At 48.7% G+C, this 14,581-nt stretch overlaps 1 protein-coding gene across 1 annotated transcript in view; it reads left to right on the forward strand.

The window, feature by feature from the left end:
* The window catches only part of cog2 (component of oligomeric golgi complex 2), a 93,664-nt gene that overhangs the window by 46,532 nt on the left and 32,551 nt on the right, over nt 1–14,581 (forward strand). The window contains 4 exon segments of the mRNA XM_085998184.1: nt 4,277–4,403; nt 8,939–9,078; nt 10,231–10,292; nt 10,422–10,573. Coding sequence (XP_085854310.1) covers nt 4,277–4,403; nt 8,939–9,078; nt 10,231–10,292; nt 10,422–10,573 — 481 coding nt within the window.

The following is a 14,581-nucleotide window of genomic DNA, read 5'->3' on the forward strand; positions in this document are numbered from 1 at the left end:
CCGCGACCATAAGCTCGAGGTCGTAACCTCCTGACGGCTTCATGGTGCACAGGGTCCCCTTTCCTCCCTTCTCTGGGATCACGACTACCTTGCCTAACCCATTCTCGGCTCCCCAGAGACAGTGATTTCTAAGGTCCACGAGGATCCCGTGTTCCACCAAGAAATCAGACCCGAGGATGCCTTTACCACCCCCCTCATTCCACTTCATCAGGATACACGTCCATGTGGTGTGGAGTGCTCCCAAATGAATGGAGAGCGGGATGGAGAACGCGCCAGCCTGTTCTTTGCCTGTGAAACCCGCTAATGAGAATGGAGCCTGGGTAGACAGAGGTGAGGCAAAAGGTTTAGCTGTGTGGATCACGCCCCCGTATCCAACAGGTAACTACCCTTTTCCTTCTCTACCTCCATCTCCACAAGGGGTCTTCTCCACGCGTCATAACGGAGCGGACACAGGTAGACGGGCTGCATGGGCTTTAGTCATTGGGGCGCTGCGGTTGGGGCTGGGGGAGCAACAGGGCCTTTGGCGACTGCCACCTTCCCCCTGCGAGGTCATTAGAGACCGTATTGCCTCTAAAACTGACTCGATCGCATCGGGATGGATCGACACATCGGCTCCTTTCTCCCGGATGGGCGTTTGGGCTGGGGCTGAGGGAGCTTTTCCCTTTAAATCCTTCCAGGGATTTTTACAGTCCCGGCGCCAGTGACCTTCCTTCCCACACCCGTAACAACTACTCTTGGCTTGGGGAGGGCGATTCCCCTCCTGATGCCATTCCTTTTTAACAGGAGCTGCAGGCCTCACCTCATGCACCTTTCCCTTCGGGGGAGGCACTTCCTTACTCCTGCTGTTCCTGTAACCTATCGTGAGCTGATCAAGTACTATCTCCTCCGTGGAGCGGGGTTTATTGGGGTCAAACCATGTTTTGGCCTGCTCCCTCACCTGTGGCAAGCAATTGGTGACCAGGCACCGGAGCCAATGAGCCCTTTGACCAGCGTCCAGCCCGTCTCGGGCCGGCCTGCCCGGGCAGCTGCGCCGATACACTGGCCACAACCTTCCGGCGAAAACCCGTGGGGGCTCTCCCTCTAGCTGTACCGTCCTATCCAATCGGAGGAACGGACTTCCGTCATTTTCCCCCATAACCTCCATGATCTCGTCCCGTAAAACCTCATACTCCCGGTGCCCCCCCTCGCTCTCGTCAGAGAGACACTGGAGGATCGAGCTGTCCAGTGAGAACAGCAGCATTCTGGACTGCTCTCTCCCGTCGCAGTCATTAACTGCTGCGGTCTGCTCTACGTCCCTAAAATGGACGGAGGGATCTCCTGACTCGGAGAGTTTTGGGATGTGGCTTATCATGGCCCTTAGCTGTTGTGCGCTGTGGGGCATTACGACCTGATTCACGAGGGGTCCGTCATCGCCATTGGCTTCGTCCGGACCGAGCCTCCGGTGTCGAGCGGGACACATCGGTGCCGGCTTCGACCCTACTACCTGGGGTTGCTCTACCTCAGGAATCTCTTCGACTAACTCCATCGTTTCCTCCCCCGCAACCCAAGACTCATAACTGGGAGGTGCCGAGGGCTCGGTGGTTGGTACCCCAACTGCCTCTCGCGGAATCGGTCTTTTGGATTCCCTGGCTAACTGTAGATGGCTCGCTGGTGGGTTTATGAGACACACCAAGCCGTTTGCCTTCGCTAGTGCCGTTCTCAGGTCCTCTAGCTGCCTTTGGCAAGCGCTATGGTTGGCGTTCTCAGACCTATCCTCGATGGCCATCTTGTACGCTGCTCTAGCTCCCAGAATACTCTCCTCCTGTGCCTTTACCTGCTGAGCTAGGCGGACACACCTGTCTCTCATTCTTCCTTCACTGGTCTTGGCCTCAGTGACCAGACACTCCAAGTAATCTATCTTGGTCTCATGGCGATTGGTTACGGAGTGGCGTTCCTGATTCAGCGCGTTGAGCGATGCAATCAGTCTCTTTCCTCCCGCAACCTTTTCCTCTACTTCTGCTAGTAACTCTTTGATCTGGGCCGTCTGTGCTACAACGACTTGGTCCAAAAGCTGGACTTGCTTCTTGTAGCACATCAGCCAGACCGCTTTTTCTACAGATCTTTTGTGCTCTTTGCTTTCTGTCCACTTGATGGCTGCGTCCAGCGGGCGCCTATCTCTTAATAGGTCGGATATCCACTGTTTTGTAAGGTTTACATTCCCAAAAACATAATCCGCTATTCTCTCATCCATCACATTTCGTTTATTCAGACCTTGATCTAACACACTACATTCCTGCTGCCAAGGTCCTGCCGCGGTCGCCATCTCTGTAGGGGGTTTCTCTTGCTTGCTCTGGTCTCCTGCCAGGCTTCTTGCAATAATTACCCGTGAGTGGTTCGACCCACTCGCCCCTACGGTCCTAGACCTTGGACTTAGGTGCAGGGAGCTGTAGTGCAGAAAAACTCAATAGACCAGGTCGAATAGCACGAAATGGATGCCTTTATTGAACAGTTTGCAGCATTATAAAATACATGTCATATGCACAGATTAAAGCAACTACAAGCATGCACACATCTATAAACTTAACTCTATAGAAATGGGGAACACACGGCACATCGTAAAAGGGGTAACACATTACAATTACCCTTAACCCCCTCCCCTAGACCTAACTAAGTTTCGATTTGAGGGACTCGGGATCATGCTCACCACTTTAAGAATTGCGAAAAAGGCTTTGCAGCCTTTCGACACAGCTTTCCGTCGTCACGTGGGTTTGGAAGCTTCTGGCGCAGCTTGTTTTCCTCTTGGTTCTCCTGCGATGAGCGCGCGCCGATGTGATGTTGACGAACTGGAGTACCGGGCCCTGGGTCGTCGATGATCTCCCAATGACTCTTTATACAGTCAGAATTGTCCTTCTGATTGGAGTACCTGGGCCCTGAGGGTCTTCTTCTCCGGCCTGGGTCGTCGATGATCTCCCGACAAAAGTACCCGGGCCTCCCTCGTCGTCTTCCCGTCGTGGCCGGGCCTTGCCTGGCCGAGCTGGCTTCCAAGCCGAACTCTTCTCGTCGTCTTCTCGTCGTGGCCGGGCCTTGCCTGGCCGAACACCGACCACGTTCCGAACCGAAGTGCTGCTTAGTTCCGATGGAGTCTGTCCCGAAGCGTACCGATGGAGAACTCACTGATGGACTTTACTTAATCCACAGTTATACCTTTTGGAACATGCTTATCTCCCGCCAAATCATAGTCCTGTCTTTGTAATAATTTTGGCGGGCAGAACTCTCTGCAGGGGTGTTTTGTCTTCATAACGGGAGTCGGTGATAGCTGAACTGGCCTTCCTGGGCCGATAATGTCTTTGCTTTGTTACCGTAACTTGGTTTGTATATTGATCGGTCTGTAGATTGCCCTGGATGGCTGTTAAACGGCTTCTCTTTGTACAGTGTAATGGGCTTAAGTGTTCGTTCAATTGTCCGCCCATTTCTTGATGGGTCTCATCCTGCCACCCAAATCTGTCCTGTACTTGTAATCTAATCAATATGTATGTTCAGTTCCATGAGTTTCGGCTTCCCGAAACTGGTTTTCGCGGGCTTTTAATGTCCTCAATCCACAAGCCTGTCTGGCTTGCAGTAACAGAAATTCAAATGGTCCCAGAAGCTGGTCACGAGGTCTGGTGGCCATTTTGTGTGCCCTTTTATCAAAGGTTTCTCTGTAAAAGCTTCTTTTGGTCAATAAAGCTGTTTTATTAACCCTATTTTCCTACGTGATTATTTAATGAAAATTTTGCGAATCTTACAGTTAAGATGTCATGAAATTATACGTTAATCCTGTGAAGTTTGAAACTGGTGGTTATGTGACCACTTACAGGGTTCTAACAACCTATATATCGCAAATTTTCATCCTTACAATTGGGACACTCTCCCGCAGGTACTCATTCGGATCTGCATGCTTATCATTTGTCACACAACTGCTCCTGATTACTGGGTTCATCATTCACCTCGACAACCATTCAGCTTGCAGCTTTTGTGGTGACCCTCGCCCCCACATTCTCCACTTCTAACACAATGTCCAAGGAGCCAGCTGTGCACAGTTAAAACTGCCAGCGCATTTGGAGTAAATCAGGGCTGTATTCGCAACAATTGTGGTACTCGTGCTTTTAACTGCACACAAGGGGAAAACAATCCTGAAGTGTGAAAATATGACTTGTGGTTTCACAGTTTCCACACCATATGGGATCATTGTGTGCACGTCTATTATAGTAAGTGACTGCACTTTCTGTTGCCTGACTCTCTCTATTCTGTGTTCTAGCAATAAAACGGAAGTGATTCCAGGTTATGATTTTACAGTGAATTCCGTCTGGCCAGAAATGGTACGAGGTTTAGAGGAAAAATTACCGTCGTTATTTAACCCAGGAAATCCAGACATATTCCATGAGGTAACCAACTATGTGCAAGTGTTTGTATTTTGATAAGAGAAATACTTGCATTTTTATAAGTGCCTGATTGGATTCAGTTGCCACTTGTCGCGAGATGAATATGGATAAGCTCGTTATGCCATTGAGTGCTGGAGGGATTGCAGTCAGACAGCTGTATGTGTGGGTGGTGGTCCGTAAGGTCACAAGGACCACAATCTACAATCCCTGCACACTGAAGAATGGCGTGTGTACATGCTGTAGTCAGGAGGATGCTTACAATGTGCTGGCACACTTTATTGTGAGTTGTGGCGCTCACCATTGCACTCAGGAGCTTCTTGTACCGGTTATCTGACAAGCTGAGACTTGAGACCTTCCCAACATTTCAACAGTGACGACACTTCAAAGTACTTCATTTGCTATAAAGCACTTTGGGACGTAGCCCTTCCCCCTCCTCCTTACCCCCCTTTCTCCCTTCCCGCTCCCCCTTCCTCCCTTGGGCCCCCTTCCCCCCCCCCCCCTTGGGCCCCCTTCTTCCCTCCCTCCATCCCTTGCCCCCTTCCCTCCCTCCATCCCTTGCCCCCTTCTTCCCTCCCTCCCTCCCTTGCCCCCTTCTTCCCTCCCTCCCTCCCTTGCCCCTTCTTCCCTCTCTCCCTCCCTCCCTTGCCCCTTCTTCCCTCCCTCCCTTGCCCCCTTCTTCCCTCCCTTGCCCCCTTCTTCCCTCCCTCCCTCCCTTGCCCCCTTCTTCCCTCCCTCCCTCCCTCCCTTGCCCCTTCTTCCCTCCCTCCCTTGCCCCCTTCTTCCCTCCCTCCCTTGCCCCCTTCTTCCCTCCCTCCCTCCCTTGCCCCCTTCTTCCCTCCCTTGCCCCCTTCTTCCCTCCCTCCCTTGCCCCCTTCTTCCCTCCCTCCCTCCCTTGCCCCCTTCTTCCCTCCCTCCCTCCCTTGCCCCCTCCCTCCCTCCCTTGCCCCCTTCTTCCCTCCCTCCCTCCCTTGCCCCCTTCTTCCCTCCCTCCCGCCCTTGCCCCCTTCTTCCCTCCCTTGCCCCCTTCTTCCCTCCCTCCCTCCCTTGCCCCCTTCTTCCCTCCCTCCCTCCCTTGCCCCCTTCTTCCCTCCCTCCCTCCCTTGCCCCCTCCCTCCCTTGCCCCCTCCCTCCCTCCCTTGCCCCCTCCCTCCCTCCCTTGCCCCCTCCCTCCCGCCCTTGCCCCCTCCCTCCCGCCCTTGCCCCCTGCCGCCCTTGCCCCCTGCCGCCCTTGCCCCCTGCCGCCCTTGCCCCCTGCCGCCCTTGGCCCCTGCCGCCCTTGGCCCCCTGCCGCCCTTGGCCCCCTGCCGCCCTTGGCCCCTGCCGCCCTTGGCCCCCTGCCGCCCTTGGCCCCCTGCCGCCCTTGGCCCCCTGCCGCCCTTGGCCCCCTGCCGCCCTTGCCGTACACCACTGGACACAGGCTTCCAGTCACGAAAACAACCTTCGACCATCACCCTCTGCCTCCTGCCACTAAGCCAATTTTGGATCCAATGTGCCAAATTGCCCAGGATCCCATGGGCTCTTACCTTCTTGACTAGTCTGCCATGCGGGACTTTGTCAAAAGCCTTACTGAAGCCCATGTAGACTACATCAACTGCACTACCCTCATCAACGCACCTAGTCACCCCCTCTCAAAATTTAATCAAATTGGTTAGACATGATCTCCCCCTGACAAAGCCATGCTGAATATCCTTGATTAATCCTTGCCCCTCTGAATTTTTTCCTATAATTTCCCTACCTCTGATGTTAGGCTCACTGGCCTGTAATTCCCTGGTTTATCCCTACTACCCTTCTTGAATAATGGTACTACGTTAGCTGTCCTCCAGTATTCTGGCACCGCCCCTGCGGCCAGAGAGGTTTTGAAAATTAGTGTCAGAGCCCCTGCAATCTCCTCACTTGCCTCACACAGCTGCCTGGGATACATCTCGTCTGGACCAGGGGATTTATCCAATTTTAAGCCCGCTAAAACCGCTAGTACCTCCTCCCTCTCGATACTAATTTGTTCAAGTATATCACAATCCCCCTGCCTGATTTCTATGCCTACATTGTCCTTCTCCATAGTGACCACAGATGCAAAATATTCATTTAAAACCTCACCCACATCTTCTGGCGCTACACACATTGCCACTTTGGCCCCTAATGGGCCCTACTCTTTCCCTGGTTATCCTCTTGCCCTTAATATACTTATAAAACACCTTGGGATTTTCCTTTATTTTGCCCGCCAGTGTTTTCTCATGCCCCCTCTTTGCTCTCCTAATTTATTTTTTTAAGTACTTCCCTGCACTTTCTATACTTCTCTAGGCTTCCACTGTTTTTAGTCCTTTGTATCTACCAAAAGCCTCCCTTTTTTTCCTAATCCATTCTTGTATATCCCTTGACATCCAGGGTTCCCTGGGCTTGTTGGTCCCACCCTTGACCTTTACGGGAACATGTTGGTGATGTACTCTCTCTATTTCCTTTCTGAAAGACTCCCACTGCTCTGATGTGAATTTTCCTACAAGTAGCTGATCCCAGTCCACTTTGGCCAGATCCTGCCATCATATTAAAATCGGCCTTCCCTCAATTTAGAACCTTTATTTCCGGTCCATCTTTGTTCTTTTCCACGACTACCTTAAATCTCACTGAATTATGGTTACTGTCACCAAAATGCTCTCCGACTGACACTTCTACCACTTGCTCGGCTACATTCCCTAGAATTAGGTCCAGTACCGCCCCCTCTCTTGTAGGACTTTCTACATGCTGGCTCAAAAAGCTCTCCTGGATGCACTTTAAGAATTCCACACCCTCTAAGCCTTTCACACTCTGACTATCCCAGTTAATATTGGGGAAGTTGAAATCCCCTACTATTATTTCTACACTTCTCTGAGATTTGCCTACTTATCTGTTCCTCTATCTCCCCCTGACTGTTTGTTTGGGGGCCTATAGTACACTCCCAGCAAAGATCTTGTGCCCTTTTTGTTTTTACGTTCTACCCATATGGCCTCATTAGAAGAACCTGCTAAGATATCATCCCTCCGTTCCGGGATTTAATATTGCGACACCCTCTTTTATACCCCCCTCTGTCTCGCCTGAAGATTCTATACCCCGGAATATTGAGCTGCTAGTCCTGCCCCTCCCTCAACCATGTCTCTGTGATAGCAACAATATCATACTCCCATGTGTTCATCAACACCTTCAATTCATCTGCCTTACTCGCAAGACTCCTTGCATTAAAATAAATGCCATCCAGCCTTGCCATATTCCCCAGTGCCATTACATATTTGCTCTGCCTTCCAGGCTGACTTGTTTTTTCCTCTATATTTGGCTGTGCATCACCCTCTACTATAGCTCCACTCCGTATCCCATCCCCCTGCCAAGTTAGTTTAAACCCCCCAACAGTACTAGCAAACCTCCCCGCAAGCATGTTGGTCCCGTTCCGGTTTTGGTGCAACCCATCCGATTTGTACAGGTCCCACCTTCCCCAGAAGCAGACCCAGTGATCCAGGAAATTAAAGCCCTCCCTCCTGCACCAACTCTTTAGCCACGCATTCATCTGCTCTATCCTCCTATTTCTATATTCACTAGCACGTGGCACCGGGAGTAATCCAGAGATTACAACCTTTGAGGTCCTGCTTTTTAATCTGCTCCCTAAATTCTTGTTGCAGGACCTCATCCCTCTCTCTACCTATGTCATTGGTACCAATGTGAACCACGACCTCTGATTGTTCGCCCTCCCCCTTCAGAATGCCCTGCAGCCGTTCAGTGACATCCTTGACCCTGGCACCAGGGAGGCAACATACCATCCTGGAGTCACGTCTGCGGCCACAGAAACGTCGATCTGTTCCCCTTACGATAGAATCCCCTATCACTATTGCTCTCCCACTCTTCGTCGTCCCCTCCTATGCAGCTGAGCCACTCGTAGTGCCACGGATTGACTCTTGCTGCATTCCCCTGAGAAACCATCTCCCCCAGCAGTATCCAAAACGGAAAATCTGTTGGAGAGGGAGATGGACCCAGGGGACTCCTGCACTACCTTCCTAGTTCTTTTACTCTGCCTTTCCCCCTTTCCTCCCACACCCCCCCCCCCTTTCCCCTTGCAGTTATCATGATCAACTGACAGCTTCCCTACTTTGGTGGGGGGTACGATTGCAGAGATAAGCGTGATCTCTGGTGTGGGAATGACTTGGCATTGATGCCTCTCTCTATCTCTGTAACCTCCTCCAGTCCTACAACCTTCCGAGATCTCTGCGCTCCTCCAATTCTCACCTCTTGCGCATCTCCGATATTAATCGCTCCACCATTGGCGGCCGTGCCTTCAGCTGCCTAGGACACAAGTCTCAGGAATTCCCTCCCTAAACCTCTCCACCTCTTTCTCCTTTTAAGACGCATCTTAAAACCTACCTCTTTTCCTATCCTGATATCTTGTTATGTGGCTCGGTGTCAAATTTTGGCTGATAATGCTCCTGTGAGGCGCCTTGAGATGTAAAGGCGCTGCATAAATGCAAGTTATTGTTGTTCTCCAAGACCTTTTTTCTAACCATTCTGCATGTTGGACATTCCAGAAATACACAATTACTATGGAATTTATCAGAAAATTTGAGTGGCAATGTGCATCCCAAGCAAGTGTAAAGAGACTGCGATCACATTCAGCGTACAAGTGTTTCAACGGCAAATGGAGCCTGCCTGTTTATTACCAGATCAGGTAAGTCTGCATTAGTGAACTATCTTCAGTCCAGCCTGTGCATTGTATAGTCTACTAATCATTTGAAGTCATTCTTCTGTGCTTAAAAGATTTAATTATCCAATAATTTGAATTAAGCAATGTTAAGTAGCACAGCGAAGTGGGAAGTTAGTGCTAAAATTATTGCATTTTTAGATAATTTTAACTTTGAATTAGGTACCTAGCTGATATTCAAAATATTAGTCAGTTGTACCTATGTATTTGATAGATTTAATATGCTACAAAATGCTGGAGTACTGCATTCAGTTCTGGGCCCCGCACCTCAGGAAGGATATATTGGCCTTGGAGTGGATGCAGCCCAGATTCACCAGAATGATACCGGGGCTAAAAGGGCTAAATTACAAGGACAGGTTGCATAGACTAGGCTTGTATTTGCTCAAGTATGGAAGATTAAATGCTGATCTAATTGAGGTGTTTAAGATGATTAAAGGATTTGATTGGGTAGAGAGAGAAACTATTTCCTCTGGTGGGCGAGTCCAGAACAAAGGGGCAGAACCTTCAAATTAGAGCCAGGCAGTTCAGGGGTGATGTCAGGAAGCACTTCTTCACAGAAAGGGTAGAGGAAATCTGGAACTCTTCTCCCCCCCCTCCCCCCCCCCCCAAAAAATCTGTTGAGGCTGGGGGTCAATTGAAAATTTCAAAACTGAGATTGATAGATTTTTGTCAGCAAGGGCATTAAGGGTTATGGAACCAAGAGGGGTAAATGAAGTTAGATACAGCTCAGCCCTGATCTCATTGAATAGCGCAACAGGCTCAAGGGGCTGAATGGCCTCCTCCTGTTCTTATGTTCCTATAACTTTGGGTGTCACACTTTTAATGGGTTAACCTTCATGTTCATAAAATAGCAACAAATCAGTTGAGAGGGAAACTACAAATCAAGAGAGAAAACTGGCTACCATCAGGAAGCACGTAGAATAGCAACAAGTTTAGAATGAAGAGCAGAGAAACTCTACCAGTAAAAGAGAGGAGCCGCTGAACCAAATTACTAAATATATGTATATTTTTTTCACCTGCCCTTATTTTTGTTCAGCTAGTCCATACACAGGATAAAACAAATATTCAACAGTAAAAGAGAGAACCTGACCATTTGTATTTTACCCAATCCTTTGACAGGTTCAAGGAAATTGCTGGAAATTTGGAGGCGTCTATGTCTGAAGGTTTGAAGGAAGTGGCAGGTAGGAACTTTCTACCAATAGAAATGTTCTAAAAGTAAGAGCCAATGGAATCAGCCACTTGTAAACATAATAAATCCCGCTCAGATGTGGGTGGCTAGACACGGCTAACGCTCAATCTGTTTGATGTAGATGGCAGTGAGTTCAGGCTTCTGGTAACCCACGTTCTGTGGCAGAGCCTTGTGAAATGCTGGGCTGATCGCATCTACCTCCCCCCACTGGCTCACCGCTTCTGGAAGCTGACTCTGCAGTTACTGGCACGTTACACTAAGTGGATCGACGAGGTGAGTGACCCTTTTCTCTGCCTCCTTAAACTGCCCAGATAGAAAACACTTGGAATCACACAGCACAGAAGGAGGCCATTCGACCCATTGTGTCTGTGCCCGCTCTTTGAAAGAGCTCTCCAGTTATTCCACCCCTGTGCTTTCCCTGTAGCCCTGTAAAATTTTTTCCCCATTTTTATCCAATTCTCTTTTTGAAAGTTGTTATTGAATCTGATTCCACCACCCTTTCAGACAATACATTCCAGATCATGACAACTCACTGCGTAAAACAAGTTCTCCTCATCTCCCCCCTGGCTGTTTTGCTTCATGAGGAGGATCGTCTAGCTGCTAGCTGTGCCAGTGGTCAGTGTTGATCGGTTTATGATTGAGCCAGATTGAGTTGGATTACTTGCATTGGGTAAAGTGTGCTGAATGTAACACTGGTGTCACAGGCGATCTGCCACTTCATTAGTATAAGCCATTGCCACCAACAAACATTTTAATATTCTGATAAATAACAGACATGCAGTTATTGAGATTCTGTACAAAGCGATAAAATCTTCAGTTTTGTTAAATTTATGTTTCTCTTCATAAAAATCGTCAATACTTCTTCACACAACGAGTTGTGGAAATCTGCAACTCTCTCCATCCCCCCCCAAAAAAGCTGTTGAGGCTGGGGATCAATTGAAAATTTCAACACTTGAGATTGATAGATTTTTGTAAGGCAAGGGTATTACGGGATATGGAACCAAAGCAGGAATTAAGAAATAAAAACAGAAAATGCTGGAGATACTCAGCAGGTCAGGCAGCATCTGTGAAGAGAGAAACAGAGTTAATGTTTCAGGTTGATGACCTTTCGTCAGAACTGGAATTAAGATACAGATTAGCCCTGATCTAATTGAATGGTGGAACAGGCACGATGGGCTGAATGGCCTCCTCCTGTTCCTATGTTCAGCTCAAGTTTTTCCCGCTAGGGCCCACTCCTCCAAACCTAGCTGTGCCAAAAATTAAGTGTTTTTGATCATTATTTAGCATAGTATTGACTTCTTTAATTCTATCCCAGTACTTATGGAGTAAAACAGTTTCACTCATTGAAATGTGTCCCACTTTAACTCGATATATTGTTGTGCTGTTGGTTCAGCTGTTAGCTGGGCAGTGTGCTTGAGGGAGGAGCCAAGCCACTCAATTCAAATATAAGCATGCTTTGCTATTTGTTGAGATATGTACCTGATTGACAGCTTTTTGAATTGACCAGATAGTTATTTAAATTCATGAAGGTTCAGTGATTATTTTAGGAGTTCTTATCAGCCTGCACGTCACAACAATAGCAACTTGCATTTATATAGTGCCTTTAACGTAGCGGGCAGGAAAGTGGCGTTGAGGCCAAGATCAGATCAGCCACGATCTTATTGAATGGTGGGGCAGGCTCGAGGGGTCCAAAATGGCCTACTCCTGCTCCTATTTCTTATGTTCTTATTAGTGGTTATGTTACTGGACTAGTGATCCAGGGACATGAGTTCAAATCCCACCACGGCAGCTGGGGAATTTAAATTCAGTTAATTAAATAAATCTGGAATAAGAAGCTAGTATCAGTAATGGTGACCATGAAACTACCGATTGTTGTTAAAACCCATCTGGTTCACTAATGTCCTTTTAGGGAAGGAAATCTGCCGTCCTTACTCGGTCTGGCTGATCGGTCGGTGACTCCAGACCCCAGGTTGACTCTTAACTGTCCTCTGAAATAGCCTAGCAACTCAGTTGTATCAAATCCCGAGGAAAAACCTTCACCACACGGACTGCAGCAGTTCAAGAAGGCGGCTCACCACCACCTTCTCGGGCAATTAGGGATGGGCAGTTAATGCTGGTCTTGCCAGCGATGCCCACACCCCATGAATGAATAAAAAAATGAGGCAAATGGCACTAACCATTTTCCATAACCATAGGAGCCAATTACAAAGGCGTTTATAACATTAGGTGCGCCGATTATTTTGAGCAGTTCAGTAAGCTTGTTAAAGTGCCTTTGTTACTTAATCCTCTCTACTTACTGTTTTAAAAGCTCTGCTGATTTCAGGCAGTGTTTATTAAACATCTTTCAGTTTGTGCTGTTAACTGTTCATTTGAGGAGCTGAGTGCCTCATTGGTGTGCAGTGTTTTTATGGAGGAGCGTAGTGAAACAGTGGCTGAGTGAGGGCATTACATTTATTTACTGGCCATCGTTCAAGCTGTAGGAATTCATTTGTCTTCTCAAAGTGCTGAGTCCCTCTCCTCCTTCGGATGTTGATGACTCCTACGTGAACAAGGTGGAGCTGGAAGCTGGCCACTGACTTTATTTGACACTTTGCGGTTTTATTGTCCACCACTTATAGTGGGCAATTTGCGTTAACACCCAACGCGCCCACTCTAAGCGGTGGGGACTGTACTTCAAAAGAAACTAGGAAACAAACAAAAAGGCAACTTGAGGAACTAAGGAAAGTGTTAGAAAAAGTGAGAGAAATAGAGACACAAATCTCAAAGGCAGCACAAGAGATCTAGCAAAGTTTTGTAACTACGTCATTAGCAGGAGGAAGGGCAACTAAAGGATAAAGGGTGATCAGAATTTGGCCGATTTATAATGAATAGATTCTTCACTGCAGTTTTCACAAAGGAGACTGTGGGCAAATTCCAGTCACAGTAAACGGGAGCAAGGGAGCCATAAGACAGCTAAGTCAAACTAGAAATATTAATTTTTTTTTATTTGTTTATGGGATCATGGTGTCGCTGGCAATGCCAGCATTTATTGTCCATCCCTAATTGCCCTTGAGGTGGTGGTGGTGAGCTGCCGCCTTGAACCTCTGCAGTCCGTGTGGTGATGGTACTCCCACAGTGCTGTTAGGGAGGGAGTTCCAGGATTTTGACCCAGCGACGATGAAGGATCGGCAATATACTTCTAAGTCAGGATGGTGTGTGACTTCACAGAACAGAATCACAGAAACCCCACAGTGCAGATAGAGGCCATTTCGGCCCATCGAGCCTGCACCGACACATATCCCACCCGATCCCCGTAACCCCTATACCAGCACATATCCCACCCTATCCCCGTAACCCCACGTATTTAATCCCCCTAACACTAAGGGTCAATTTATCATGGCCAATCAACCTAACCCGCACATCTTTGGACTTGGGGGGAACTTGGAGGTGGTGGTGTTCCCATGCGCCTGCTGCCCTTGTCCTTCTAGGTGGAAGAGGTCGCGGGTTTGGGAGGTGCTGCCGAAGAAGCCTTGACGAGTTGTTGCAGTGCATCTTGTAGATGGTACACAATGCAGCCAGGATATGTCGGTGGTGGAGGGAGTGAATGTTTAAGGTGGTGGATGGGGTGCCAATCAAGTGGGCTGCTTTGTCCTGGATGGTGTCGAGCTTCTTAGCTTCTTGAGTGTTGTTGCAGCTGCACTCATCCAGGCAAGTGGAGAGTATTCCATCACACTCCTTACTTGTGCCTTGTAGATGGTAGAAAGGCTTTGGGGAGTCAGGAGGTGGGACACTCGCTGCAGAATACCTAGCCTCTGACCTGCTCTTGTTGCCACAGTATTTATGTGGCTGGTCCAGTTAAGTTTCTGGTTAATGGTGACCCCCCAGGATGTTGATAGTGGGGGATTCGTTGATGGTAATGCCGTTGAATGTCAAGGGGAGGTGGTTAGACTCTCGCTTGTTGGAGATAGTCATTGCCCGGCACTTCTGTGGCGCGAATGTTACCTGCCACTTATCAGCCTGATGCGCTATCAATTACTCATAAAAGACTGAGAGTTAAGAGAGTAACTAAAGGCTTTTATTAACAAAAGAATGAAGGTCTGCCTCGAGTGGTCGACCGGTCCAGAAATACAAAGGGCTGGGGAGCAGTCACTTTTATACTAGGACTTGTGGGAGGAGTCAGCCGAGGCATGTCCAGGCATGTACATAGTGGAATACAAACAGTGGTTTACCACATTCACCCCTTGTTTAAAATTGAGTCCGGCGGGGTGAAGTGTATTAAAAGTTAGTGTATTGGAGTCTCTC

Source organism: Somniosus microcephalus, chromosome 9 (assembly GCF_052327205.1).
Source record: "Somniosus microcephalus isolate GS21.2 chromosome 9, FLI_Smic_1.0, whole genome shotgun sequence".
NCBI lineage: Eukaryota > Metazoa > Chordata > Chondrichthyes > Squaliformes > Somniosidae > Somniosus > Somniosus microcephalus.